Source organism: Perissodus microlepis, chromosome 14, assembly GCF_051167445.1.
Source record: "Perissodus microlepis isolate ML-2025 ecotype Zambia chromosome 14, ASM5116744v1, whole genome shotgun sequence".
Lineage (NCBI taxonomy): Eukaryota > Metazoa > Chordata > Actinopteri > Cichliformes > Cichlidae > Perissodus > Perissodus microlepis.
Genome location: NC_140474.1, coordinates 19,380,569 through 19,407,780, shown reverse-complemented (window position 1 = coordinate 19,407,780; position 27,212 = coordinate 19,380,569). Strand labels below are relative to the sequence as shown.

The window sequence follows — 27,212 nt, the reverse complement described above, 5'->3', positions numbered from 1 at the left end:
AAGGTGTTAAGATTGAAGAGGATGGACATGATGAGATTACTCCAGAGGGACAGCTGAGGTGGAGCAGTTTGGAGACAAAGGTAAAGACCCAAGACTGAGATGGGTTGGACATGCGCATTGGAGGAATGGTGGACCAAAGGATGTCAAAAATGGACAGGAGCAAGTTCATGGATGTAGTGAAGGACAACGTGCATGATGATAGGGTAGGATGGAGGCAAATGATTGACTGTGGCAACCATCAAAGGAAACAGCCAAATAAAGAAGATATTTCTTTATTTTTTATAAAGTTATAAATTGTAAATGAGAGTATAACCGTGCGTAAAATAGGCAGTGTTGTATTCACTGAAACACTGTCCCGCAGAGACTCTCAGAGCAGCAAAGTCTAAAGTACACATACCTACAATGTTTATAGTCGTTATGAAGCCCGTAAATGTTACGAGAGAAGTTATGAGAGGCTTTTCGGACAGCACGTGAACTCAACACAACACGTGAAAACGCGCTTGGCCGCGCCCCTTCATAGTAGGGCGGGGAGAAGCTGCTGTTTGGTGTGCTGATGTCAAAAAGTTACACAAGCACGGATGAGGTTTTACAACAGGGTGGTTTCACAACTGGAAACAGGGCATCACTCCGATAGCTTCCATTCACACCTACCGGTTCTTCCTGTGATCGCGGACCTGTTCTTTACGGGATTATTATAGGCAGAGGGAGAAAAAAGAAAAAAGAGAGAGAAATCACTCCACGTTCAGTGCATGTCAGCGGGAAATCATTCACCAGACGCGTCCACACCTTCTCTCTGTGGACAATAAGCGCCAAGCCGTGCGTTCACGACCCTAACGGAGCGCCTGGTGACCTGAGCTGATCGGGGGCTCTCCGGTGTGTTAACGTGACTGTCTGGGTCGTCGCAAACAAGTAAGCCCACTGTCGTGTGTTTGTCTGGGCCACGGTCGCCAGCAGCACAGCCACAACCACCACCGTCGCGTCTATATATATCAGTGCTCACTTTGTGGAGACTGAGGGGGGAGGCACTTGTGGCTTTTGAAGTCTTCACCTCGTGGACCAAACCTTTTCGCGATGGAGTTGGGGTCAGTGATTTTGACGATCGGGGGTTCTGTGGGATTTTTCAAGTTCGTGAACAGCGGGGTCGGAAAACTCCCCACACCCGAGTCTGCCTGCAGGAACGTTTGGAAATGGAGAAACATCTCCACGTCGTGTGTGCACAGTATGATCACCGCGACGTGGGCAGTGCTTTGGTAAGAAGTTAAGAAGTTTTTAACTCAGTGTGGATCTGCTTGGAGGAAAGGAAAATGTTGGGATTTGCTTTTGGTTCGGTTGTGCGCACAGATGGATGCGCAGGGATGGGTCCATAATGTGGTTTTAAACACGGCTGTATTTGATTTTATTTTTAATGCTGTTTGACTTTTTTAGTCACTGTTTACATAGCTTATGGTTTATTCTGCTTATCCCTATGACCCCATGTGTTAAAAGAAGCGCACTTACTGACCCAGGCATTTGGAAAAGCTTTATCTGAACCGCTGTCAATCCGTTTTTTCCAGCTTTTTCCTGCACCCGCAGATGGCCGAGGATCTCATAGAGACTCATTCCGTGTTTTCTCATGTCTTGGTGTCTTTCTCAATCGGTGAGTAGTCTCCTACTTAGCGTCACAACTACGAGATAACTATGTGTACGGTTTTACTGAGTGCAACCATCCTGAGGGGAAGTATGAAATCTAATTCCTGGATGGCGCCAAAGTAGCTCCAGACTGTAGGGCTTACGTCGTTTATGTAAAACCTTTTATTTTAACGGGCAAATCCGAGCCAAAGCTTGGCAGTTATCTATATTAGATTAACCAATTGGGCACCTTTTTAATTGAATTTCATCTCAACAAATGAAAAAAAAAAGTGCTTTAACAGAGCTTGGCTTACTGTTCTTTATTTCTTTTAAATAAAACTAATCATGATTCGATATTTTAGTTACATTTTCATTTTTTATTATTTCGATATTTGTTTTCCTGATTTTATCTTTTTAATTCAGTTCTTTTATGTACTTTCTATGCATTTTTTTTTGTTTTTATTTAATTGATCCCTTAGTGCAGCAGATGTGGGTAGGAGTGTCAGAATGTGCATGTTCAACCTCTGGAGACATCAGTTTGAACCACTTGAGTTTTAAAAATTTCCAGTTTGGCCATATCTCCATCTTAGGACACAGCTGTTGTTTTGCTACAGAATTAAACCACTACTGATTTTTTTTTATGCTTGTGGTTATGAGTAAGTCAAACTTCTTCAGAGCTTCAAACAAAATAACTGTAATGCCACACATATGTTACATGTTGCCCCAGAGGTCCAGTAACAGGTGCAGCTGCTGCACGAGCTGTGCAGGTTTACCTTTTTACCCCTTTTTTTTTATAGCACTATCACCCATAGGTTCAGATATGTAACCTTCATCCATGGCTGATTTATTACTTTTACCCTCTGCACACATGTCTCTCGCCGGCACACCCAGTCACCGTTTTTCTTAACAGACTGAGAAGCAGATAACCATTTACCGCCACTCCAGCAGCCACTTCAGAATCACCAGATAACCTGACAAGCAGGTCTTTGGGACAGCTTCAAACCTACACTGACTGATGAGCCACTGTGCGGCCCTGCTGTTTGTTACGCTGGTTAATTCACCTGAGTCATCTAACAGATTTGTTAGATCGTGAGCCACCATTTTATTTTATTTTTTTAAAAAACACGATTTTTGAGGGTCATAGGTGAGAACTGGGTAACCGGTGAGGAGTGTAAAGAGTCCATGCTGGAAATGTGACTGAAACAAATAGTATTGTTTGTATTGCTACAGTTCTGTTAGCAAATGATTAAAAAGGTCTAAAGTCAACTTTTACATGGTGGAACGTGCATGGTTTGACTCAAAGATTGCTCAAAAAAGGCAAGTCCACTTTACTTTATCTGAAAAAAATATATTCGTCAATATATTCAACAGCAATTATTGAGTTTATAAAAAATTTACTTTTTATTTTTATTTTTCTCACTTTTATCCCCCATGTGAGGGATTTCTCTGTAATGTTTGTTTACCTGCTGCACATATATTTTAAACTTTATTTAGGTTAATTTGTAAACTTGAGATATTTCTCAGTTTTTGAGATAAATAAAGTTTATATTATCAGATAATCTGAATCACACCGGACCAAATCAGAATGGTGTGGACATTAAAATGAGCATTTTTACACCCTAGAGCCTTTAAATAGTGAATAAGCTAAACCACAGGTTTAACATGCTCTCTTTTTTACCGTTAAATTAATCAATATCATCATAGCAGCTACCAGGATGTGTTTAAACCTAAAACTGCGTTTGACTGAATCAATTAAGCTCGGCTGAAGTTCACATCCTGTGTATCAAGTAGGCTACATTGAATTTTACCATCAGCTCTCTAAACCAGATTAGAAACTTGCAAAAATTCGATTTTCCCTGATTTCAATAAGATCTTTCAAACCAAGGTGCTCTTGCTACCCCGATTTCTTAAAATAGCAACTTTGCTCTGTTTTTACTTTTTCCTCATCAATGCTTTGAGTATTCTGGAGCAGCCTTTGGCACGTGAGCTCTCTTAACTCTGCACATTTATTGGATCTGTGCCGGGCCAGCGAGGGCTAACAGAGGATTCCCGGGATATTTGACATTCCTTCAGGAAACGCTGCTTTGGAGGGGAGGAAAACGAGGAGCAGTGTTGGGATCTGAAGATCAATGAGGGCCATTATCATCGGTCCCAAGCACTGGGTGTAACCCCTGTTACAGTCATGTGACTTGACCAAGAAGGCAACTGTGCAAAGAAAGTCACTTGATGTGTGCAAGCTGTCCACATCAGATACCACAGAAAGGCAAAAATGTGGAGTGATTCTGGGCCCTCAGCAGGTTTTCAGAGACTTTAGGGCAGCAGATTTGTGCACTGTTCCTCGCTGTGTTACCACGCTGCAGACCTCACAGTAACATGACATCAGTGGTTCCCCACTTTTGTCCAGTACATAAAGCTGTCTCTGAGATAAAAATTTAACACAATATCCTGCTTTCTCACTATACAGTGATGAGCATAATAAGATTCATGCCATATATATTTTATTTTACTTTTTAAGTACTGTTGTGCATCTCCTTCCAACCGCCTGTCAAACTTAGTTTAAATTGGGAGATTTTTTGTGTATACTTTTACTTAAAAAATGCTGTTATTCCCTGTTGTTTGAAAGTTTGTGAGCACATGTGCGTAAGTACAGTATAAAAGATGGCCGTAGCTTCTATGACTTCACCCATTCATGAAGTTCTGTTATGAAACCTCGCTGAGTATTGCCATGTTGGTCTTTTGAAACCACGACTAATAAGGGGCAGGTCTTACTGACTGTAAGTGCTGCATCCTCACTTGCTAACCACTTGCGAGTTATTAGCCAATGAGCCTGGATGATCCTCTGCTCAGACACTTAAAATCAGCACAAGTTATAAAATGGACTTGATGTTTTATTCGGTCTGACCTGAGCCCATAAACTGCTCAGGAAAATGTTTATAGAGGTCAGGATATTGTGGAGTTTTCCCATAAACCTCTGTATGATCCCAAATCTGTATGCAGCCCATGTGCAGCTCTCTCGTTAGGAGTTAAGAGGATGGAGGTTTAAGGCTTCACCCATCTATGAAGGTGTTTTTCTGCCACTGGAAAAAAAAAACATTTTTCCAAAACAGAGCAAAGTTGTAACTTTGAGTTAATAACTCCAAATGTCGGGTTAATTTCTCAGAAGTCAGTAAGTTGGCATTTTGAGAGAATGACCAAAGATTTGAGTTTCAGATGGAGAAATTGTTGCGTCAATCTTTTATACTTGCCGTTCAAGTACTCCAGCTCATTCCCGTGCCTATAACAACTTCAAGTGTTCAGTGTTGGTGGGTTTCCTTACAGGACAGCTCTGGTCCTTCTGCAACATTTGTACTGATTTACAGTGGCTTGCAAAAGTATTCGGCCCCCTTGAACTTTCCCACATTTTGTCACATTACAGCCACAAACATGAATCAATTTTATTGGAATTCCACGTGAAAGACCAACACAAAGTGGTGTACACGTGAGAAGTGGAACGAAAATCATACATGATTCCAAACATTTTTTTTTACAAACAAATAACTGAAAAGTGGGGTGTGCGTAATTATTCAGCCCCCTGAGTCAATACTTTGTAGAACCACCTTTTTCTGCAATTACAGCTGCCAGTCTTTTAGGGTATGTCTCTACCAGCTTTGCCCATTCTTCTTTGCAAAACAGCTCCAGCTCAGTCAGATTAGATGGACAGTGTTTGTGAACAGCAGTTTTCAGATTCGTACTTGTGAAAGTCTTTCAACAAAGTCACCGAAGTCACGTATCGGCCCTAAAATCACACCGTTTGACTGCCCCTGCTTAAGTAAGCAATGCCCCGCTAATGTAAGCATGACAATCAAGCTCATTTGGAAGAATCCAGTAGAAACTGATCTTCTCTGCCTCTCTGAGCTTTGGTGATTGTTCTGTGTCAGCTTTACACTGGAGCTGTGCCCATCATTTAAAAAAAAAAAAAAAACACACACACCCTCCTTTTTGTTTTTGTTCTTTTTTTTTTTTGTCACTCCTCTTTCTCACACCTGTGTGTCAGACAATACTGAATGAATCATTATGAAAACACAGCAAGTCATGTGTTCCAGTTGGCAGGTCACGACTTTGACTGAAAATAACCTCTGAAGCTGAAAAAGCTGGTGTCTAAAAGACTACACTGGTGATCAGATAATAGCAACGCGTAAATTAAAAGTTTGATGTCAGTCCGCATGGATTATTTAATCTGTGGTGGGCGCTAATTTGTTTATGTCGAGTGGAACCCAAGCTTGACAGAAGGGTCCTGGTGTCAAATTTCCAACATAATGGAGTTAAATCCAGCCTCGATGAATGCCCCGCGCACCCTCACACCCCATCCGTCCCCATCCTCAAGCCTTCATTATGTTTTCAGCATTTTAAAAAGCCATCACCATGGATACGGCTAATAGCAGGCAGGGGCGCATAGCAGTGGAGGATATGAATAGGCTCTCTCTAAGAGGCGTCTTGGTTGCCTTCGCTGCCGTCACGGAAGCAGACACGCTCGGATGAGCTCGAGTCCGATGTCGTCAGAGGAATCTGGTGCGTTTGGCTCGATTGATCGAGTGATTAACGAAATGCTCTCTGTGTCCACAGGTTACTTCATCTATGACTTCTTTGACATGTTCAGGAGCCAGAAGCTGAGCCAGTCCTGGGAGCTGCTCTTTCATCACATCGTGGTACGTGTTCAAAAATAAAAATAAAAGACAAATGATGTCATATCTTGGCTAAAGCTGTTTCACGTTATAAGAGAGGCCTCTTCCAGAGTGATCTCAGCTCAGAGTATTGGTGCGCCTGCGAGAAAGACAAAATACCGGTCTTTCTTGTCAAGTAACATAGAGCGAGGACTAAAGGGATGATCATACCAGTGCGACAGCCTTCCTCCTTCACTTCAACCTGCTTTTTTGTGAACTTTGAAGTCCTCCTGACTTCCCCCCTCACACTCACTGTTCAACCACTCATTTGTTTCTATCACATTCCTGTGAAAGCCGGGCATAGTGGCTTAGTGGCATGTTGACCCCCAGCATGCTGGCATATTTTCCTGAGGGGAAGTGGAGGTCAGAGGATCTGACCCAGGGGCGATTCTAGGATCAGAGCTTTGGGGGTGCTGAGCACCCAGAGAGCTGCCCAGCCAGGCAAGATAAACCTGTCTCTGGCTACATCCACACGTACCCGGGTATTTTTGAAAACGCAGATTTTTCTATGCGTTTGCACCTTTCGTCCACACCCAAACGGCGTTTTCGGTCACTGAAAATTGAGATTTTTAAAAACGCCTGCCAGGGTGGATATTTTTGAAAATTCAGTTTTTGCATTTACGTGTGGACGAGAAAAACAGAGAAAATGCAGCGTCAAAGGTGTGCGCATTTTTTGACGTCACACTGTGCGCCACATTATTGTTTCGGTGAAATGAATTTCTACAATACTATTACTGTTAATTGTAGTCTCTGCAGTGTTTAAATGCTTACATATACACACACAGTTACTGTCCCTCCACACATACGACTGGGTTCTGCTTCTATGCCCCAACTTTGTTTACTTTTTCCCACCGAGGCTTCTAGACTTCTGATTGGCCAACATTTCTGCACGGTTAGGAATATATTGCCACCTGTTGCTTGGGCATGTTCCTAGCAGCGGTTTCCTTCATTTCTGCGTTTACGTGTGGACGGGATTATTTTTTTAAACGAAAACGGAAAATCTCTGTTTTCAAAAATACCCGTGTACGTGTGGACGTAGCCTCTGTCAGTCCCTGCATCCTTAAATGTTGTCCCGAGTTCTCTCTGACTGTCACTTTGGTGCATTTAAACCCCTGTTCCTCCCTGTCCTCATCGTCTGTTGTCTTCGTCTCTGTTATCAGTCATCATAATTTTACCATCTCTGTGCAAGTCTGCAAATTTCTTTATTAAATCACAAGATTCTTAAATTCATCAAGTCTCTCTGTGCCTGGGTCCTCGTCACAAAACATGACATCACTGCTTTGTACATTTTAACACAATTTAATCCCCACATTTGTGAAAGAAAAGCAAAACACTTTTTTGAAAAGTCTGTAACAAAACCATCAAATCTGATCAAAGTTATTTAAATGCTGCAAAAGAAGAATGGATTGGAATAGAAAAAAATACATATCCTAACCTTAATTACTGCGGGAGAATAATGAATGATGCTCATAGTGAGTAAAAAGTAAACTGAGTGCATTTTTTGGACAGATTCACTTTTAATGTGTATGTATAATATAATACAGATACATAAAAAAACACTCCCAAAACAGAATAAATTATTACAAATAAATTATTACAAAATATTATTAAAAACTATAAAAATGGAGGCAACTTTGCCTGTGGTAGAATGTATACAATGTATGAAAAAAATCTTTATTGCAGATACTAATTTTAGTAATTTAATAATAATAATTTTGTGTTGTAAGATTTATGACTTTCATGCATTCATAGTGGTACTTAAGAGAGCTTGACATTTTTATCAGGTGGTACACACTGTAAAAAGTTTGAGAAACACTGATAAGTGTATGTGTGCTTTTGGAAAACATTTAAAGCTGCAGTACAGAATCTTTGAAACAAGCTTAAAACATTTTTAGAATATAAACAGAGCACTCTGCTTTTCTTTACAGCTCCTCTCTCCACCAGGGCACGTTTGGCACTTTCTGATAGTGTGCAAATGTGATGTACGTACTGCGGCAGTCATACAGACAACTGGACGGTCCAAAAGTTGGCCTACCTATTACTGGCTGAGACTTTAGTAGAGTTGTGGCTGAACCACATAAAAATATATTATTAATTTTAATCTCCCCGATCAATTATAATGTTATGTTGGAATGTTGTTAAAGAGGGTCAAAAATGTTTCAACCCAGTTTGTTTTGCAGATTCTGTATAGCAGCTTTAATATAGGGAGGACACAACTTCCAGATTGTGTGAGTTTTCTTTCTCTTTGTCAGTTTAACAGTTTCCGTTTTGCCTGTCACTGTTCCCTGTCTGTTTCTTACCTGGTTCTTCCTGACCGTGCCCTTTCTCCTCACGTTCCCTCTTTCCTCTCTCCCTCTTTGGACTGACAATCATACACAAATAGATTCAATTAGATGAAAAATTACATTAATATGAAAAAAATTCTATTAAGATCGCTAACAAAAAATCCTCTCTCAGTCTACTTTCAACCAAAAGGCAAATAACCAAACCACATGAACATCTAATACAAGATATAAATATTGAAACACTGATCCAACATTATTCTTGATTGACGGATCATTTGATTTTACACTTTTACCTGAATGTGGCTCCTTTTTTTTGAAAAAAACTTCCTTATATCCATTATGAACCTGGCTGTCTCTCTGTATACACACACACACACACACACACACACACACACACACACACACACAACAGGAGTTATAAGGTTAATGGGCATTCAGTCAGTTAGCTAGTATCCATTTCAAACAGGACAGTAGTAACCAACAGTAGGCTGCGGACAATTTAAAGTTTTAGATTTTAAATAGGCTGTATACATTTCAATGGGAGCAACAGGATGGTCAAATGTCGCTGAATTTACTGTAGAGTAGCAAACATTGTTGGAAAACACGTTTTCAACACTGCAGGTTACCTGGTGTAATGCTTTTCAGCTAAAAAGAAACATGGTCTGACTCCTACCTAACTATATAAAGAGTAACTGAAGGTTAAATGCAGCTAATATGTCCTGTTTTAAGCCAGGCACTTACACACCCGGTCCGCTGCGTCTCAGCCACCATCGCTCTGGCAGCAAGAGCGCTAGAGCCAGAGCAGGGGAGAGGCGAGCTGGAACGAACCATTTTGGGAGGGGGGGTTATCTATACTTTTGTTGTTAAAATGTTACGTCTCAAACAAGTACAGTACTGTATGCTTTTTATATTTTTAGTAGTGTGTCACACAAACAGCAAATATTGTCAAAAAAAAGTAAGAAATCTTTGGGGGTGCGTTGATTCATTTTGGGGGTGCTGAAGCACCCTAAAAGATGGGCTAAAATCGCCCCTGATCTGACCCTTCCTCCGGCTTTGCTCTAAAGAGGGAAAGGAGCTGAAGTGGCAATATAGGGAGAAAACAAACCCAAAACATCCTCACTGATTATTTTCTCTCCACGCTTCTGACTGCATGACCTACATCCAGGACCATGCAGGTGTTGTGTATTGCTTTCTGTTGCCAAGCTCTTTCTCTTGTTAGTGTAAGTGTATTACTGGCAAGAGCTTTGTTGAAATTTTTATCAGGTGCAGGTTGCTGCCAGGGCTGGAGCAGATTTGTACTGAGCAGCAGTCACAATTTAAGCCTCTGTTTGGGTGTTAATAAACTGTGTGGAAGTATTTTTCTGCAGACTTTAAAAAGCAGGTCACCGGACAATTATCACGCTGATCTTCCAGTTGCATATTTGTAGATGTAAAGTATGCGTTAAAAAAACAACTCTTTGTATTTCGGAAATGCTATAAATAAATGCTACCGCTAGAAATATACAGGAATATTTCATCCGTTATGGTTTTTTTAATGCAAATGATTCCAAGATAGTATATGGAAATTCCTTATACACGTCATTTCTCTGATATCTGACATGTATCATCGATCTGGTATTGTCTCCACTCTTCTGTGAGGATTTGGGTTTTGTTTTGTTTTTTCCTTTAACCAATCGCCAAAGAGCAATGAATCCGCCTGAATCAAGTGTTGTTTTAGGACAACGCCCGACATGCATCCAGGCCAGCATGCTGGTTTTGGTGGGTTTTTGAGAGTGAAGCTGAGCAAAGGAAAAACAGTCTCCGGTGTGAGGTGACACTGAGAGCACATGAAGATAAATATGGTCCCCTTTGTTAGTGCGCTTCCTTTGTTCTGCCACACAGCTTGACAGCCATGTTAAGGCCCCGTTTCAACCAATCCCATCACTTGATACTGTAGCTGAGGGCTGGTCAGTAGTGTTCGCGTTGTTATTGTATTTTCCACCTCACGTTTCAGTCAAACTTTTCTTCTCCATCTTCGGTAGTTAATCCAATCCCTCATTTGAAATTTAAGAAAACTTCTTCAGTTGTGAATTATTAGTTATTTTACATGATGCCACAACAAAAGTCTGCTCAGAGGAGTCGATGGATTCAAAAGTTTTCCCTGAAAAGGCACCAGAATGTCCGATCAATTACAGAAAGTGTGCATAAGCAAATAATACAACAAATATTTGAGATTTTCTTTGTGGGTTGCTGGAAGGACACTGTCATTATCTAAGTGGTCACTGAGCACTTGACCTGGCAGGAGGAATTCTGTTTGTACTCAGTGGCTAGAGTGCAATTTTGTGTGTGTGTGTGTGTGTCCTAAAATTTCAAAAGCTCTAGATTAACATGCAAAAAATAGACTTTATTAATCTCTTTTTCTTCTAACTTGCCAATGTCAAACCATGTGTGTTCTTTGAATTATTAGTAATGATGCAAACACTTGCACTTGGAGAAATACTTGCATCTAGCAAATTTGCAGTTAATTAAACTTTAGAAGGTTTACAAGAAACCACTGGTCAATCTCAGTCTGCACAGCATTAAAAAAGAAAAGTTCCCAGCAACACCATCTTTATGGCTGTGCTCATATCCAATAGTTTTGCTGGACCAGGATTTGGGGCAAAATAATACATTATTTGGTGTTTAGGTATCAGAAACTGTTCACTAAATGTGTTTGTGGACATAGTTTTGAGCGATAACTTCACTGCATCCAACTAAGATAACAAACATTGGAAATATTGGAATGGAGGGCTGCTATTGATTGATTTTTTTTTTTTCTGGGGATTCTCAGTGTGCGTCTTTGTCTGGCTTTATAGGTGCCGGGTAACACTTCAAGTATTATTTTCCAGCATTATTTTGCTAATAAAACTTTGGCAAAATTGGTTTTTAGTTCTTATTCAACTCAGACATCACTGTCCTTACCACCTCAGTTCAAAGCTGTTGTTTCCGAAGGGCAGCCAATCGGAAGAAAGTTGTCATATAGAGAGGGCAGGTGTAAGGTAAAGATGGATTATTATGCAAAGATACTCTTGTGGAGTAAAACAGTGTCAAGATGGGGCTAGAAATGAGCTTTGCTAGAAATTCTCAAATGTTTTGGATTATTTGTGGGAAACAGCTCCAGCATCACTTGTCAGTAGGTGACAAAGGACTAACTGGGAGGAGATATTTGTTTTCCCTTTTTTCTGAAAGTCTCGTCTTTTCCTCTTTCACTTCCTGGAGGTTTAGTGAATGGGTGCTTTGGCCAGGCCAGCTGGCTTCGGATTGTCATTAGAGCGTGGGAGGCCATTCACACAGCTCTCTGTGCTTCTCAGCAAACTAAATCTCTTTACACCCTTCGTTTCCCGATTGTACCATTCATCCTTTTCTGTGATGTCCACCGCTTCATTTCAGCGTTAAGCAATCCTCCCTCAACTCTTTCGCAATATTGACATCATCTTGACTCATTTCTTTTCTACTTTTGTTGCTCTTTTCCTTGTTTCTTTCAAGTGCATATGGTATACAGAAGGTTACTGTGTCAGGTGTTCACATACCAGTCACCTGAAGTCCAAGTCCAAGGAGTTTTCCCAGTGTGCTAAGACCTGAACCCAGTAAGACCAGCTGGCCATGCAGTCCTAGAACAAAAGGCTGCTCTCTAGTTACTCTTCAGCTCATATGGGCAGCCAGCTGATTCATATTCCCCCTGCATTTCATCTCCCCATTGCTGCAGACCCAGACCTAGTGTACAATCTGGCTTTGCCTGAGCAGTGACACATGCAAACTAAAATGTGCATATGCCATGCTGCATGTAGAGCAATTGTGTGACTGGAAGACACACCCTCCCATATTTTCCACAAGTTATTGGAAAATATGGGAGAGTGTGTCTTTAGAGAAAAGTTTTGAACATGTGTTTAAAAAAATGTGTTTATCCTTATAGGTTGACTGCTGATTAATGTAGGCCATAAAATAACATGGGCAAAACAAACCCTCTGACTAAATATTGTTGACTGTACAGGTGGAAACACGTGTAAAAATACATTTTGAATGTCAGTTGTGGTCACACCTGTTGCTAGGTCTTGTAAATGTGAAGTGCACACTAACTTCAGTGCAGTTTTGCTGATCTGTTCTCGCGGTCCAGGAGAAATAATAAGTCAAACTCTCCATGGAAAGTTTTTTCCCCTTCTCCTTATTGACTGCTATGCAGAATACAGCTTCTTATTTCGGTCTCAGAAAAATGTGGGCCCTGCCACACTCACTCGGGCCTGATGAGATCCTGTCTGCCGTAAACTCAAGCTTCCTTTGCAAAACAGGAAGGCCTGATCACTCTGACAGGAGTCGGGTGGCTTCTTCTAAGGGTCAAAGATGTGTACCTACAATGGTATATTTAATGTGTGATAAAAAATATTGTGCAGAGCTTTCTAGAGTAGGGCGTAGTTAAATAATGTCAATTTTTTTCCCTTTGTTTGAGCTAAACTGTACCAAAGTGATCGCTTAGAGAAAACACCCACCCCTACGATGAGTATGTTTCAGCCATATTTACTCATGACTCTCGGAAACTGTGAGCACATAATTAAAAAGCAGAAGGACGCCAGCCAGACGCAGTAGGACAGACTTTTTTTTTTCCATGAAGCCTGAAAGCATGTGAGTAACAGTATCTATTGAATGTTCTCGTTTGAGGTTTTAATGATGATACACAGTAGAAGCACAGATAAACTCACAGCTCCTTCACAGGGGATTTTATGTTTTTGCAGCATGTTTTCTTTCATAAATGTCTGTCATCCCTCTCTCATTAGGCAAAATTTAGTTATCTTCAGTGAGCTGTACCATAGCAGACACTTCTCTGAAGCAGATCAGGGCTTCACAGGTTAACTGACTGCTTCCTGACTGCCGTAGCCCTTTAAAAACCCAAATCTAAGTATAGTATTCATGTATCCTCACATTAGTCCCATGTAATACTTCTAATGCTCAAGTTGGTGTTTTAAACACAAATGCAGAATCATAGGATTGTTAATGAGGAAGCCATTAACTTCTCAGCTGCTCTGTTATTTCCAATATTGCAATAAAAAGCCCAGATCACACATACAGTGAAATATGGAGCTATTAATCATCTGTCACATTACTTCTAAAACAGGTTCACCAATAATTTATTACAACAACTCAGTAATTTGGGGGGAAAAAATTAAATTAAGACATGACTATGTAATAGCTTTTATCATTTAATTAGAAGGTAATACCAAGTAATAACACTGCTGGGTAATGTTAAACTAACTAGGGGTAATAATGTAGATTCTAATGTAACAATACCTATGAGGTAAAACCAGTTGGCAATAGTAGTATTGTAATATAATGACACGCAAACAAAAGAGGTACTTTCTGAGCACTATTTGGAACTAAATATTTTTAGTATAATGATGTAATGATGACGATGTGTAATGCTGAAATTAAGTCAACCTTATATCCTAAAAATTTAACATATTTTATGTTGTTGTCATTAGTACTAGGGCACATGTCTGCCATAGTTTAATACCTGGAAACATTTGTATTAGTTTTTGTGTAATAACCAGAAAATATAATAAAACTGTTAGTTTCTTACATTCAGTTTAATCTGTTATGATAACCCTATACATTACTTGGCTAAAAACATTGTTAATACTAGGCTGTTTCTTACTTTTAGCTTATATGTAAAAGTAAGATATATGTAATTAAATAGTTTTACATGGTTACCTAGTTCTAAATTATTGCTACACTATTATTGTGTTATTATAGTGCTGTAAACAAAGTGCAGTTGGGTTCTTTTGCTTTAAAGCACACCTTTCCAATAGATTTCATGAGTAAAACTGACTCAGTAAACTCCTAAATATAGGTCAGAGAGCTGCATCAGCCTTATCTTTGGTTAAAATGACTAATGCCCTGATTATGTTTAAGTAAATAAACCAAAGAATTGGCCAAAGCTACACCTAGATAGTTGCTCTTGTTCTTCTAGATGTTGACAAATCCTGGATAAAACTTCTGCTGTGTCCATTTCATTTCTATCGGTGTTCCACAAAAATCCTTTTAGCCAGGTTTTCAAATTCAGTCTGGGATAGTCTCAGTCCTTCTTGCTTCATGTTGTGCAAACATCAGATATTAATGGACCTTGTGTCAGTTTACCAGGAATGAAAACAGATATTTGTGGGAGGAGAGCTCAGCTGTCTCAAATACCCAGTGGGGAATGCCACATTTAGAGGCTTGAACATATTTTATTTGGCTGTCACTGGTGTCGGGACGCATTTTACTGGAATGCCTTGCCTGCCGCAGATCCTCTGCATCATTCGACACTGAAACCTGATTAACCTGCACATTTGTAGCTTTATCAGCTACTCCTTCCAGTATTCGTTCTAAGGAACCCTGACTCCACCGCAGAACTTAAATATTTCCTGATTGCACATGCAGAAATTTGTTGAGCCTTTACTTCCTCTGCCACTGGAAGTTTAACATCAGCCGTTTTTTAAGCGCATATGACGCGTTTTTGTTTTTGTCTTTGCTAGTAGTCGTATTTCAGCCTGAGAAATACAAAGACAACACCCTGAGAGTAAAGTAGGCCAATGAGATGGCAGAGAGTGGAATGTGGGCATATATTTATTTTGGCCATGAAATATGGTGTATCCATGTGTATGTTGGTCAATTTTTTTTTCTTTGGTGGGGAACCCCGCAAGTCCCCAGATTGTGTGTATATCCAGACAGGAGGGCAGACATCTGGTCTCCACATGAACCTCAGGCTCCCATGAGCAACATGGAGCAGAAAACCTCTAACTTCCTGAGTGGGCTTCTGCAAATGTGCGCTCGTTCTCCACACATTTCTGTTCTGGAGCCATACATCATATATCACACACTCTGCCTTGTTCTCCACCCCTCCATCCTTGTGTGACTGCCAAACATCTCCCCCATCCCCACTCGTCCACCTACTCTCTGCAGCTTGTACCACCCACTCACATGGCTACATACCAATGAGATTCTCCACACTGGTAGTATAATATCTGGTTTTTGTTGAGGTTTTTTCTTTTTTCTCCACCCTCATGGTATGCCTGAAGAACTTCCTTGTCCGTTGTTTTTGAGACAGGCACAGTTTATACTCATGATGCAACAAATACAAAGTAGGAAAATAAAACAACAATTTCAGTGACCGCAGCTTCTTGTCTTGGATGACAGAGATGCTTTGGACCTTGTACTTGTTTGTTTATACAGAACTTTTTGCCTGCTGTAGAGGCATTTGACTTTGTTTGTTATGCCTGTTGCAGTAGCATCTTATCCCACCGGGTCTCACACGTTTTACCAGTCCAGCACCAGATAGTGCCTAGTTTTTATCTGTTTATCTTTTTTACTGCTCATTTCCTGTTTCATATGTTTTGCTTGGGGCTTACTAGAGTAACTTTGCATAATTCACAGTTCGGGATAAGAATGCCTTCATGCACGCCACATTGGTGATGTTCCCACAGCTTTGCACCATTTATACCAGTGGGAGAGCTGACGAAAACCTCCACATCAGCGCTGGTGTAGGTGGAGAGACATTTTTCTAATGCTTTTTCAAACTGCTGCAACATCCCCTGTGTATAATCTGTGACTCTCTGAGCTCCTGCACTGACATGTCACTAAAATGGAGGTAATGTCCTTGTTCCCCAACATCCGACGGAGACCTTGTTAAGTGACAGAGTGTAAAGGCTGGTACGGCTCCATGCCTCGATCATACCTTACGTGCTTGCAAGTCTGCTGGGGTCCGGGTCACATAGTTTTGTTATTTTGTACACTGTCTTGCAGACAACGTCACAGATTGCTGGAAACACAACGCTTTTCTGTTACAGTGGCTTCCGCCTACAGCAGGAAAGAGCACACATGCCATGCTTCCCAAAGAGGCTGGCTTTGAAAAAGGGAAATGGCGCTTGTTCTTGTTGGCATAACAACCAGGAATGCTGTTTGTAGAGGCATTCATCTATCAGTGGGTTTACAAAGGAAGGAGTAGATGTCGGTAAGCTGCAGGTCACGTCAGAAAAAGCGAGGTGGGGCACATAACAACTGTGTGTTTGTTCTCCACCAGTGCCACACCTCATAGCCTCAAACGAAAGCTTAAAAAATTTATAATAATTAAAAAAAAAAAAAAAGATAGTTACTGTGGGAACACCAGAGGTTCTTGCGTGTGATTGGGTGTGGGTGGGTGTGAAAGCATGTGAGAGCACAGCGGAGGAACAACCTTACATTTAACCTTTGTAGTAAATGCAGTTAACCATTTCATTTCTATGTCGTTAGTCTCACCTGTCCTACTGTAGTCATCGGGATTTTTTTCCTTTAAAAAGCTCACCAGTGCACGCGCTAACTATAGTTCAAACTTGACAAATTGTGGGTTTCTTGAGTGGCAGAAATGTCTTTCCAACCTCAGAGCTAATTTTGGCCTCAACCTCTCATTAAGAAAGGCAACAATCATTTATCATTAAGGTGAACACAGTGATGGTCTGTGTCTGATATTCCAAACTAACATGCTAGTTAAGATTTTAAAGCATTTTACCAACTAAAATCTTATGATCTTACTTTGCAAGCAGTGAACAGGACAAGAACATAAATATAACACAATGCAACACAGTAGTGACGCACATAACAAAGATTGCAGGATGGTGACACACAGCCGAGGTGTGACACATTTGAGCATTTTCACTGTTGTTTTGAAACACAGAGGGACGCTCGTAAGGTAGCACACCCGTCACGATAAACTGAAGGTGCACTGACCCTAAAGCACGCTCCTCTTCATCGTCTTTTTACCCCACAGCCAAGAAAGACAGCTGGAGTATTGCTGTAACCCACCGGATGGCTGTCCAGGTGGGCGGCGTGAACACAAGAACTCAAGAACGAGGCAACTTAAAACTATAGGCGCATCTCCTAAAAATCTTATACAAGTACGAATCCTTTGTGAGTCGTTGTCCCAGCTTTTCCATCATGTGTGTTATTAAGATTACAGCATTACTGGATAAAGGTGTCAGTGGGGGCTGAAATGCTGGTGAAGGAATCCGAGTAATAGCTGGCTGATAGTTGATGTAGGTCAAAGGTCTGATCCCAATGAGTCGCCCCCTGCTGGCCTTTAGTAAAAAATGCAGGTACTTCAAATCTGGAAGCTATGTTTATCTTTGCATCCAAAAAGGTTTATATTCTCTTTATTAACAAAAAGGTCTGTTGAGCCTACGCTGTCTTTAATGGAGGATTATGGATACAGCCGTGTTGTGGTACTTTAAGGATTCTTCTCTGTCTTGTTTTACGGTTAAAGATGACCAAAACATGCACAACTGCAAATCCTATCATCAGTGCTCTTCTCAAATCCTTGGCCACTGCGGACAGAAGTTAGGTCATTGATGAGGCATGCAGTCCACTGGAAATAACCACTACCTGTCTCTGCACAGCCAGTGCCTGAAAACCTCGAGTGACCAAAGCTGTTTTCACACAGGAACGTCAGAGATGTCGGGATAATCCAAACGTTGTCCAAAGATGAGGTCACTCGCTTTAGCCCAGCTGTCGCTCCTGGAAATGTGTGTGTGATTTACTAATTTTTAGGCAATGGTGCCACCTGGGTAATGTGTGCAGGAGTTACCTCTTATTATCTTTGCATACTATCCAAAGAACAGTAGACTTTGTGCTATGAAGCAAAGGGAAAATAAGTAGTAGTTAAAAAGGATGGGACGCCATAGAGCTGCTGTGCACGTGTGAAAATAGCTCAAGCTTCACCAAAACTGACCAATCACTGAGCCCTGCTCCATAGCCTGTATTTGAAATGGCACATGCCCAGCTACAAATGAAAGCCATACACACAATTTAAACTGATCACGGAGATGCACGAACAAATATTTGTGCAGTTACTCACCAGATGTTGTGCTGCTGTCAGCTGAGCAGAGTTAACAGAGGTCTTATGATAGCAGTTATGGGCCCCATGCCTCATTCTTGTACACAGGCCTGCGTGAACCTTCAAACTTTGGATTGTGCACGTGATTGTTAGCATGCTATGGTCCCATCTCCCCATCACTCCACTGCTGTTGTACCTACTAACAACTTTCCAGCATCCTATGCATTGAGCTTCTTTGTAGTTTCCTCTCCATCAGCTAAGCATTTCCTGCCCTCTTCTTTAGACACACTCGGCCTATCCATTAACAGATTTTTTTATGAGCTGTGACTATCTTATGTGCTTATATATTGTATGTGTAGAGCAGTAAATAATCAATAAAAGAACATGCACCTACATCCGTTTATCAGGATTATTATTATATGGCACACTGTGTTGCACAGCTGTACTGTGCTGTACTCAGACGGGTTTGTTTGATTGATGAAGCACCTCCTCAGTCTCCCATGTCTGTGATATCTCCCACACATGCGCACACACGTAAACTGCAAACAGAGCGTTGCACCTCCCTTGTTAATAACCTTCCTGCCTTCTTTAGTTATTATTCAGCGTTCAGTTTGTGCAAACGGCACGTCACCGAAACCTGAAATTCTTCTCCGACTGAGTCACAGTACGAGGTACTGAAAGAACTGGTTTGTCACAGGAATCTTTTCGCTAACTTTCCTCCCATTTTTTTTTTTTTTTTTTTTTTTACAGGTGTTACCTCTCTTTGCAACAATGTTTGATTGAAGATTTCTGAAAAAGGAAGAAATAACTTCCTCTTTCATCAGGTTTATCCACTCTGGTACTTCTAGTCAGTTCAGCCTGCACGGACCGATTTTCAGCACAAATATAAGTCTTTGCACATCTATCACGTGAACTTTGCCCCACTTTTGGGTTGGTCCCTTTCCTTTAAAGCTTGGGAAAACTTGGGATTAGTGACAACCTCTGTCATCTTCACTATCTCAGCGCCCAGTGTTTTCCCCCTGAAATAGGGCAGAGGTGATGGTCCCTCACCGAGGTCTCAAGTATGTCTAATTGAGCCCACAGGGAAAAGAATGCAGCAACAAACACTCGTGCTGCTTTGTTTTCATACAGGTGTGTGTAATATAGGTTCATTACTAACTTATTATAGACATGTTATATGAGACTATTTTTCAATCAAGTTAAAAAACTTCAAGGTTATGTTTGAGCTTGGTGATTTTAGTGAAGTGGCTCCCCACGGTCAATTTAAAGCCTTTTTAGATTTTTTTCTTTTCTTTTATATGTTGCAATCATCTCCTGCAGATGAAGCATTAACATGTTTTTCAAAGAATTAAACTTAAAGTTCATTCTTGACATAAAAAACTCAATCATGCCACAAAATCTTCCTCAGATAAGCTTCCTTTAACTTTTTAACCACTCCCATATATAAAACAAGCTTTTCAACCAGTATATTTTCATGTTAATGTGTTTTTAAAAATAAAAAAAAAATCTTACTCTAACAGCTAAATGTGGTATGATGGGGTTTTGTTTTTTTTAAATTCCATTTTGCTGTGGGTTGTGCAGTTACCTGATGGGGGTCATATGTGGGTGTTCCTGTGCTCCTCTGTGTGAAAGATGTGCTTCAGTGTGGCAAATCCAGTTAATCCTGAATTAATTCCATCACGACAGATGCGGAGACCGGTGGTGTAGGGGGGAGTGGGATTACTGGGAGTCCCTCTATAAGTGCAGAGTGCTGACCACAGAACTGATAATCGGGGTTGGCCACCATTGCTTAGGGATGACAAACAGATGGGAGACACCAGGATCAGCTTTGGCTACTTTCTGGTATCTGGTGGCTGCTCGGCCACAAGGGGAGCTGGAGGAATCCAATCCATAAGAATGATTTTCTTAGAGCTGTTTATTGCAAAACAGCAATGTTAAAACTCCTGAAAGTGGAGCGTTTGCACACCTGCGTCACATGCACTGTGCTCACACTCCATTATATCATTGGAATAAATAAATTCAGATCATTTTTTTTGTGGGACTTTTGTGCACATCCCTTTTTTCTTACATTCTTTTTCTTTTTTCTTTTTTTAACGACCCATTACCCAGCCACTCTCAGCAGCCTTGAAAAGTATTACCGAAGATGTTTTCTGGCCCTGCGTGGCACTCTCCTATCAGTATTCACATAAAGATTAGGTTAACGGCTGAAAGGACATGAACCAACACCAATAAAAGAGCGAACCGCCAAAGTGGACACACGTGATTTTTCTCTTTAAGTAACCATGGAGAGGGGCGGGTGTTGTTGTTGTAGTAAATGTAGTTGTTTTTTTTGTTTTATGACACAATGAACGAAGACTAAATCCATCTGTGTCACCTTATCAACGGATTGTATAAGGACCCGTGTTCTGACGTGGTTTATTCACCCACATCAGATTAGACTTCAGATGAGCCTGGATAAAGACCACTGCTAGATTTTGTAACCGTAGTCTGGCTGCTTATGGGGGGCGTGTGGATATGTGGGTGATTACACAGGTTAAGCAGACTGCTCTTCTTCTTGAGTGCTTGGGAGATGACAGAGAAGGGCACTAAGGGTTATTGATGCGTTTAGCAACAGGGATAGAGCTTGGATGTGTTTTTCAGTCAAAAAAGACCCTCCACTGTGCTGTTCTTACTGTAGTAAATTAACCTGAAGGCAGTGAGTGCCCTCATCAAAGCACCAGAGGAGTTGATTCAGAGCTCTCAGTTTGCTGTGGTAGCTATTCATGGAAACTCCGTGTTTTGTGAAGGAGGCAACAACGGCTTTCACTCACATTCACAGTTGTTTGGAGGCCAAACAGGGTTTTGTAGCAGCCTTTAAAGTCGGGCATGGGGATTGACTTGCTTTTGTAACCAACCTCGTGTGGCCTCCAGAGGAGCTGCAGTTTTTGAGTTGACAATTGTCACTTAGATTTGAATTCACTGTGAGATTGTGGGTTTGCTCACTGGAGCGTGTGTGTGATGATTCGCAGGTGTCCGGTCCTCTGTTGGTACCCGTGAGAGTGTTTTCTGGTGCATGTTGTGTGTTTAAATGATAACAGTCTGGACTTTTCATTCATCCTTTTGGTTTTCAGTGGTGGAAACGGAGCGCACTGTCCTTAAGTGTGACACAGGGTTTTTGTCCTTACTAAGTTACTAATTACTAAGTTGCTTAATCCATTCATATGTTGTTGGCAACCTGTGACAAAATGTCATGACATGACACGTCACCTTGTTATTTTGGGGGGTTTGGAGTCAGCATCTGTGCTGCCACAGAGGAAAGTCAGAGAAGGGTGACCGGGCCACTGCTGGGTGTGTGATCTCACCTGTGTGTGTGAATGTTTGGTGCTGTATGCCTTTCACATTATGAGGCATAGGTTGGTTGGCAAATGCAGTTCCTAGTTATTACTGTCATTATGAGCTAAATGCAGGTAAATGGTGTGATTTGTGCTCTGAGTGTGTGTTTTGTTGTGAGTGAGTGAGGTGGAATCCAAAAATAGTCTTTTACAGTTCAAATGAAATCTAGTGAGGTAACTCCTCTGTGCTGCGGTCACAGTGTGCACTTGCTTTTAGGAGTTTAGGAGAAAATGAAACACATCCAGCAAAGAAGAAGACGTTGAACTTTACCTCTTGGCACTAATGGATCCGCTATATTGTAACATGTGCAACTCTGGGGATGGTGTGACCCTCACACGGCTTGTTGCCTAATCTACAGGAACGCGTCACATGACATTTTGCTACATTACAGTCATCACATGAAACACATAAACACAACATGTTTCTCCAACAGAGCCAGCCCTGTTTGTAAAGGTCATTTTGTCACTTCACACATCACAGCACCCCGTGACCTGTAGCAGCTGTTTTCTGCTTTTCCTTAAGTCCGCCTTTATTTCCAGCTTCCACTCCTAATGCATAAACGAGCCAGTTTAAGCGGTGCGGTGACTGAGTGTGAATGAAGCCTGATGAATGTGCGCGGCTCCTGTGGAGAGTTGGCCGAATGGAGTATAGACGCTCTCCTGTCATCCAGATTTTATACCTGAGACTGCTGGGAAAATGTTGCACAGCAGCTTTTTGTTTTCTTTCTTTCACAACATCCCATAATTTTTGCAGTACGACTCCTCCAGGGTTTGAGTTGTTTGAATGATGATGCTGCCACCTTGTGGCGCGTCCGTGTCAGTTACATCACAGACTTTCATAAGCACTGTGTGGGAGTGGCGGTGCTTCACGTGGTCGTTAAGTAAAATCCTGACATAAGTGGCCGTGCGTTTTCAGGGCAGAAGTTCAGATGTTCACACATCGGCCTCCTCCTGATAGGCTGAGAAGATAAGAGAAAGTGACTGCTTCAAATCTCACTGCCATTTTTTTAGATTAAGTTACAGTGCTATGATTTTTTTTTTCTTTTATCATATCAGTTATCAAACTCCATTAAGCACATAGTGTCTGGTTAAACATTATCTTGTAAACTTATTCAATGATGACGAGCGTAAAAGCTTTTAAGATATGTATATGCTCTCTACACTCACTGGCACTTCCATACATGCAAATAAAAGATTAAAGGAAAGCTAACCTATAAAAATGTGTTTTCAGGAGTCATTTAAAACAAATAACAGAGTCAGATGACCTGATGGACTCAGGAGGGCTGTTCCAAAATAAGGGTGCCACAACCTCAAAAGCACGATGGCCTCTGGTTTTAATATCAGAGTGTGAGTCAGGAGACCCTGGTTAAAGGATCTCCTGCAAAAATGGGTGTGATGTGTGAACACTGGCTAGTTTTTGAAGTGCACCAACAAAAAAATATTCTCCACAGCATTACACCACCAGCAGCATAAAAAGTGTTACTGTTGCCTTCCGATCAGCTCAGAACAGCGTGTCATTCTCCTCTGACCTGTGGGATCAACATCACACACAGAGAACTGCACTGCGTATTTGCTCTTTTTCAGCCCGGGAGATGGTCATGTGGGAAAATCCCAGCAGATCAGCAGTTTCTGAAGCACTCAGACCAGACCGTCTCGCACCAACAACCATGCCACATTCAAACTCACTGAGACCCATTTTCGTGCTCATTCTGAGGCTCGCGTTGAACCTCACTTGATTGTGTCTAAATGCATTAAGTTGCTACCGTGTGATTTGCTGATTAGATATTTGCATTAAAGAGCAGATGAGTATCTAATGAATCTGCTCGTGAGTGCATCACAATGGAAAAAGTGATGCACTCACAGACGAGAAGAGAGTAATATTTATAATCCTAGTGGTAGTTATGGTAGAACTAGTAGTAGTGGATAATACTGTTTTTGTTTTTTCACCTGCTGTAATGTTCCTCTGTGCCGTTTTCTCTCCTTGTCTTCTTCTGTAGGTGATCACCTGTTTCGGCCTCGCTGTGGTGTCGTGCCGCTACGTGGGCTTCGCCGTGGTTGCCTTGCTGGTGGAGATAAACTCAGTGTTCCTCCACATCAGGCAGATCCTGCGCATGGCCAACATGGCCGCGAGCACGCTGTACCGCGTCAACAGCATGATCAACCTGGGCACGTACGTGGTGTTCCGTATCAACACACTGGCCTGGATGACCCGGTGGCTGGTGCTCAACAGGGACAAGGTGCCCCTCCTGGCCTACACGCTGGGCAGCGTGGGCATGGCCATCATGACGGCCATGAACATCGTCCTCTTCTGCCGCTTGCTCAGGAGCGACTTCTTAAAGAGCAGCACCCGGGAGGCCAAGAAAGAAAAGGAGATGTAGAGAGGAGGGGGAGGAAGGTGAAGGATTCAGAGGGGCACACGTTACTGTACATTAACACGCCGTGGCTGAGGTTCTGTACTGTCTGTACTGCAAGCGTTTAAATACTCATAGCTGGGAAGACAGAGAGATCTGCACCTCCCTTACATTACAGGTACAAGCACTCCAAGTGTAATCAAACAGCCTCACCTCAGACCCATCTACCGATCAGCTGCAGTTTTTCTCCCATATTTCAGTGCTTCATATAAACAAATCGAGGCCTTGTGAGACACCAAACGCCTTATTGTCACACGCCGTTTCAGCTCAATCGATCCTAAAATGTAGCTCACGATAAGTGACAATGCACTGAGCCCCTCAAACGTCCATGTATGCGGCCAGCGGAAACAGAAACATAAATATAAAATATCTCTCTTTACTTTGGAACAATAATCTCTTATTCATATATAGACGTATATCTCTGTACATAGGATATATACACGTTATGCTGCTGTGAGTTTTATTTCTTCGGTGGGGGTGACGTCAGAGGTGAATGCCTTTCCTACCAAATCTCCTCAGCTAAAAACCACCTGCTACCTCAGGGCTCGCACCAGTTCTTTGCCTCTTTCCAACACTCGCTATGCTGCCGGTGATTGGCAGCAAAAAAAAGAAACAAAAGTAATGTCTGCCTGTTGAATAAAGAAAATCAGGCAAATGCAAATCTTTGCTTAACGAAAGAATAATGACAACTGGGAGGCAACAACATGTGTCTGTTTTGTCCTTTTACATTTAACCCTGATGCTTAACACAGCTCGTGCCCTTCAGTTCGGCCCACACGGCGGGATCTTCGCGTCGGTAAACCTCAGAGGAAAGAGGCGAAATCTCCACTGATGGCATCACTGTCCATGAGCGGGCAGCTGCGCTTTAAACTTGAACCCTGTGAAGTGAAAGGAAAACCTAAATGATGTAGATTAGTTGAGTAAACTCAATAATTAGAATAGTAATTAATATTTCAACAGTGCACCGTGGCGTGTGCGTCTGCAGTAGGAGCTTTCAGACAGGCAGGAAGTATCAGCACATTCCTACACCTCACCTCAGTGACCTCAGCTCAGCCAAGACCACCAGAGATGCTTTTACTTTGAAGGGCTTTTGTAGATCTTTGCCATCCTGCCTTTAGTTTTAAAGTCGCAGATGAGCGCGACAGAAAGCAGAGAAAACCCCGAGGTGGGCGGGAACAAACTGGTCTGAGAGCTGTGAATACAGCAGACTGTTATACACACAGCCTCACACGGCCTCTCCTTCCAGCTCAGCTCACAGCATTATAGCTCTTCTATGGCATGGAAATATAATTGATGCCATTTCGTTTTTTGCTTTTGATATTTTTGATGTTTTGCCTTTTTGTATAATCAGTGTTTGATTTGTTGTATATCTTTGTAATTTATTTGTGCTATAAAAGACGAGTTTAAGGTGACACAGTGTTCACCGAGTTTTCCTGTCGCTGACATGACTGTGTTAAGACACGTTGTTAGAGGGTGGGAGGGCATTTTTTTAGCAACTTTTTCTTTTTCTCCTTTCTTCACGTGCAGTTTCCTCACAGTGTGCATGCTTGAATATGTTTATGTTCAAGCCGTGAAAAGCAGGCCTTCCAGCCCCAGTAACAATCACAGCGCACAGCAATTAAAAAACACTATTTGGGAGAAGACAAAAAAGTTTGAGTTATTGTTTTTTGTTTTTAATTAATTTTCTTTTGAATGTTAAATTTGCTTTTTTTAGGGCAGCTTTGTTGTTGGTAATTGAAGTTCTTTCTAACAAACAAGCTTTTACTCGTGAACCTGTTATGAATACGGCTGTAATGTTATTGAAATCGTGCTTGTATGATATCATTTGTTCATCATGTTGCTGTGTGCTTTAATGAATTGTGACACGCCTTAGCAGCCAAGTCGTATTAATGACCTGATGATTTTATTTTATTTTTTTAAAGCATTCGTAGTAGCTCTGATCACCTGTATGGCTTTGATTTCCAAATGCGACTGTCCCCAGATCTTATGAGGTCAAAAATATTAAATATTGTGATTCAATATTTGTGACTTGTCGGCATAACGAGAAAATATTTAGGCCAAGAGGCATTCTAAAGTCCACCAACTTTATCAAAACCCACAAATTATAATTACTCCATCAGTGTGCCCTTGTTTATTCATTCATGAAGTTCACTTTTTTTCTTTCTTTCTGAAAGTTTTGAAAGCAAAAATCATCCTCTGTCATCAGACTGTCGCATATAAATATAACGGTGTAAATATAACAGTTTCATTTTTTCAAGTTTTGTCAAAATTGTTTTGTAATTAAAATTGTGATATGTATGTTTACCTAACAACGCTATTTGTTTTAATGTGTTGATTAAAATAAGTGAATAAAATCAAAGGAATGAGCGTTCTGTTTTAGTTTCTCTGCAGATTTTTGGATTAGCATCGGGGTTATAAAAGAAGAAGCCAGTTCGAGGTCCAGATCTGGAGCGTCCGACTCACTATTAGTCATGGGTGACGTGACCCAGTTTGATCTCAGGTGGGCCCAACCAATCAAAGGCATTGTTCGTATTAAAGAAACAAAAGGTCCGCAGAGGTGACACAAATGCTTTTGGGGTCAGGAAGGACGTCCTGTCAAATAAAACATGTGACACTCATCACTGTGGTGACCTCTTAAAACTATCTTCTTTTATTTTGAAAAACCAGAACTATTTTAACAGGGATTTTTTTGTCCAAACTCCATCTTCTGCTATTATAAGTGCATTAAAATGTACAGATCACAGTGAATCTACAAAAAGCACTAAAGGTTAGATATGTTAACAAGTTTTAGAAAGAAATGCAAACAGCGTTTACTTCTTTATAGCCCAAACTAACTTTACACAGACCTACATTCATGTTGTATGTTCTTCACTTAGTCCTACAGGGGACTGGAGACCTGACCCGGTGTGCTGCTGGGATAGGCTCCAGCTGTGCAGCCACTACCCAGAACTCGAGAAGAGTAAAAATGTTGGACGAGTTCGAATTTTA

The 27,212-nt window shown here is 41.3% G+C and overlaps 1 protein-coding gene across 1 annotated transcript; it reads left to right on the top strand.

Annotated features, from left to right (window-relative positions):
• Positions 1-551: 551 nt before the first annotated feature.
• tlcd2 (TLC domain containing 2) lies at positions 552-26,592 on the top strand. The gene is made up of 4 exons (XM_084951917.1): positions 552-1,250; positions 1,554-1,636; positions 6,211-6,293; positions 23,812-26,592. The coding sequence occupies exons 1-4, from the start codon at positions 1,072-1,074 to the stop codon at positions 24,190-24,192; spliced, it is 726 nt and encodes a 241-aa protein (XP_084808043.1). The 5' UTR covers positions 552-1,071; the 3' UTR covers positions 24,193-26,592.
• The last annotated feature ends 620 nt before the right edge of the window (positions 26,593-27,212 follow it).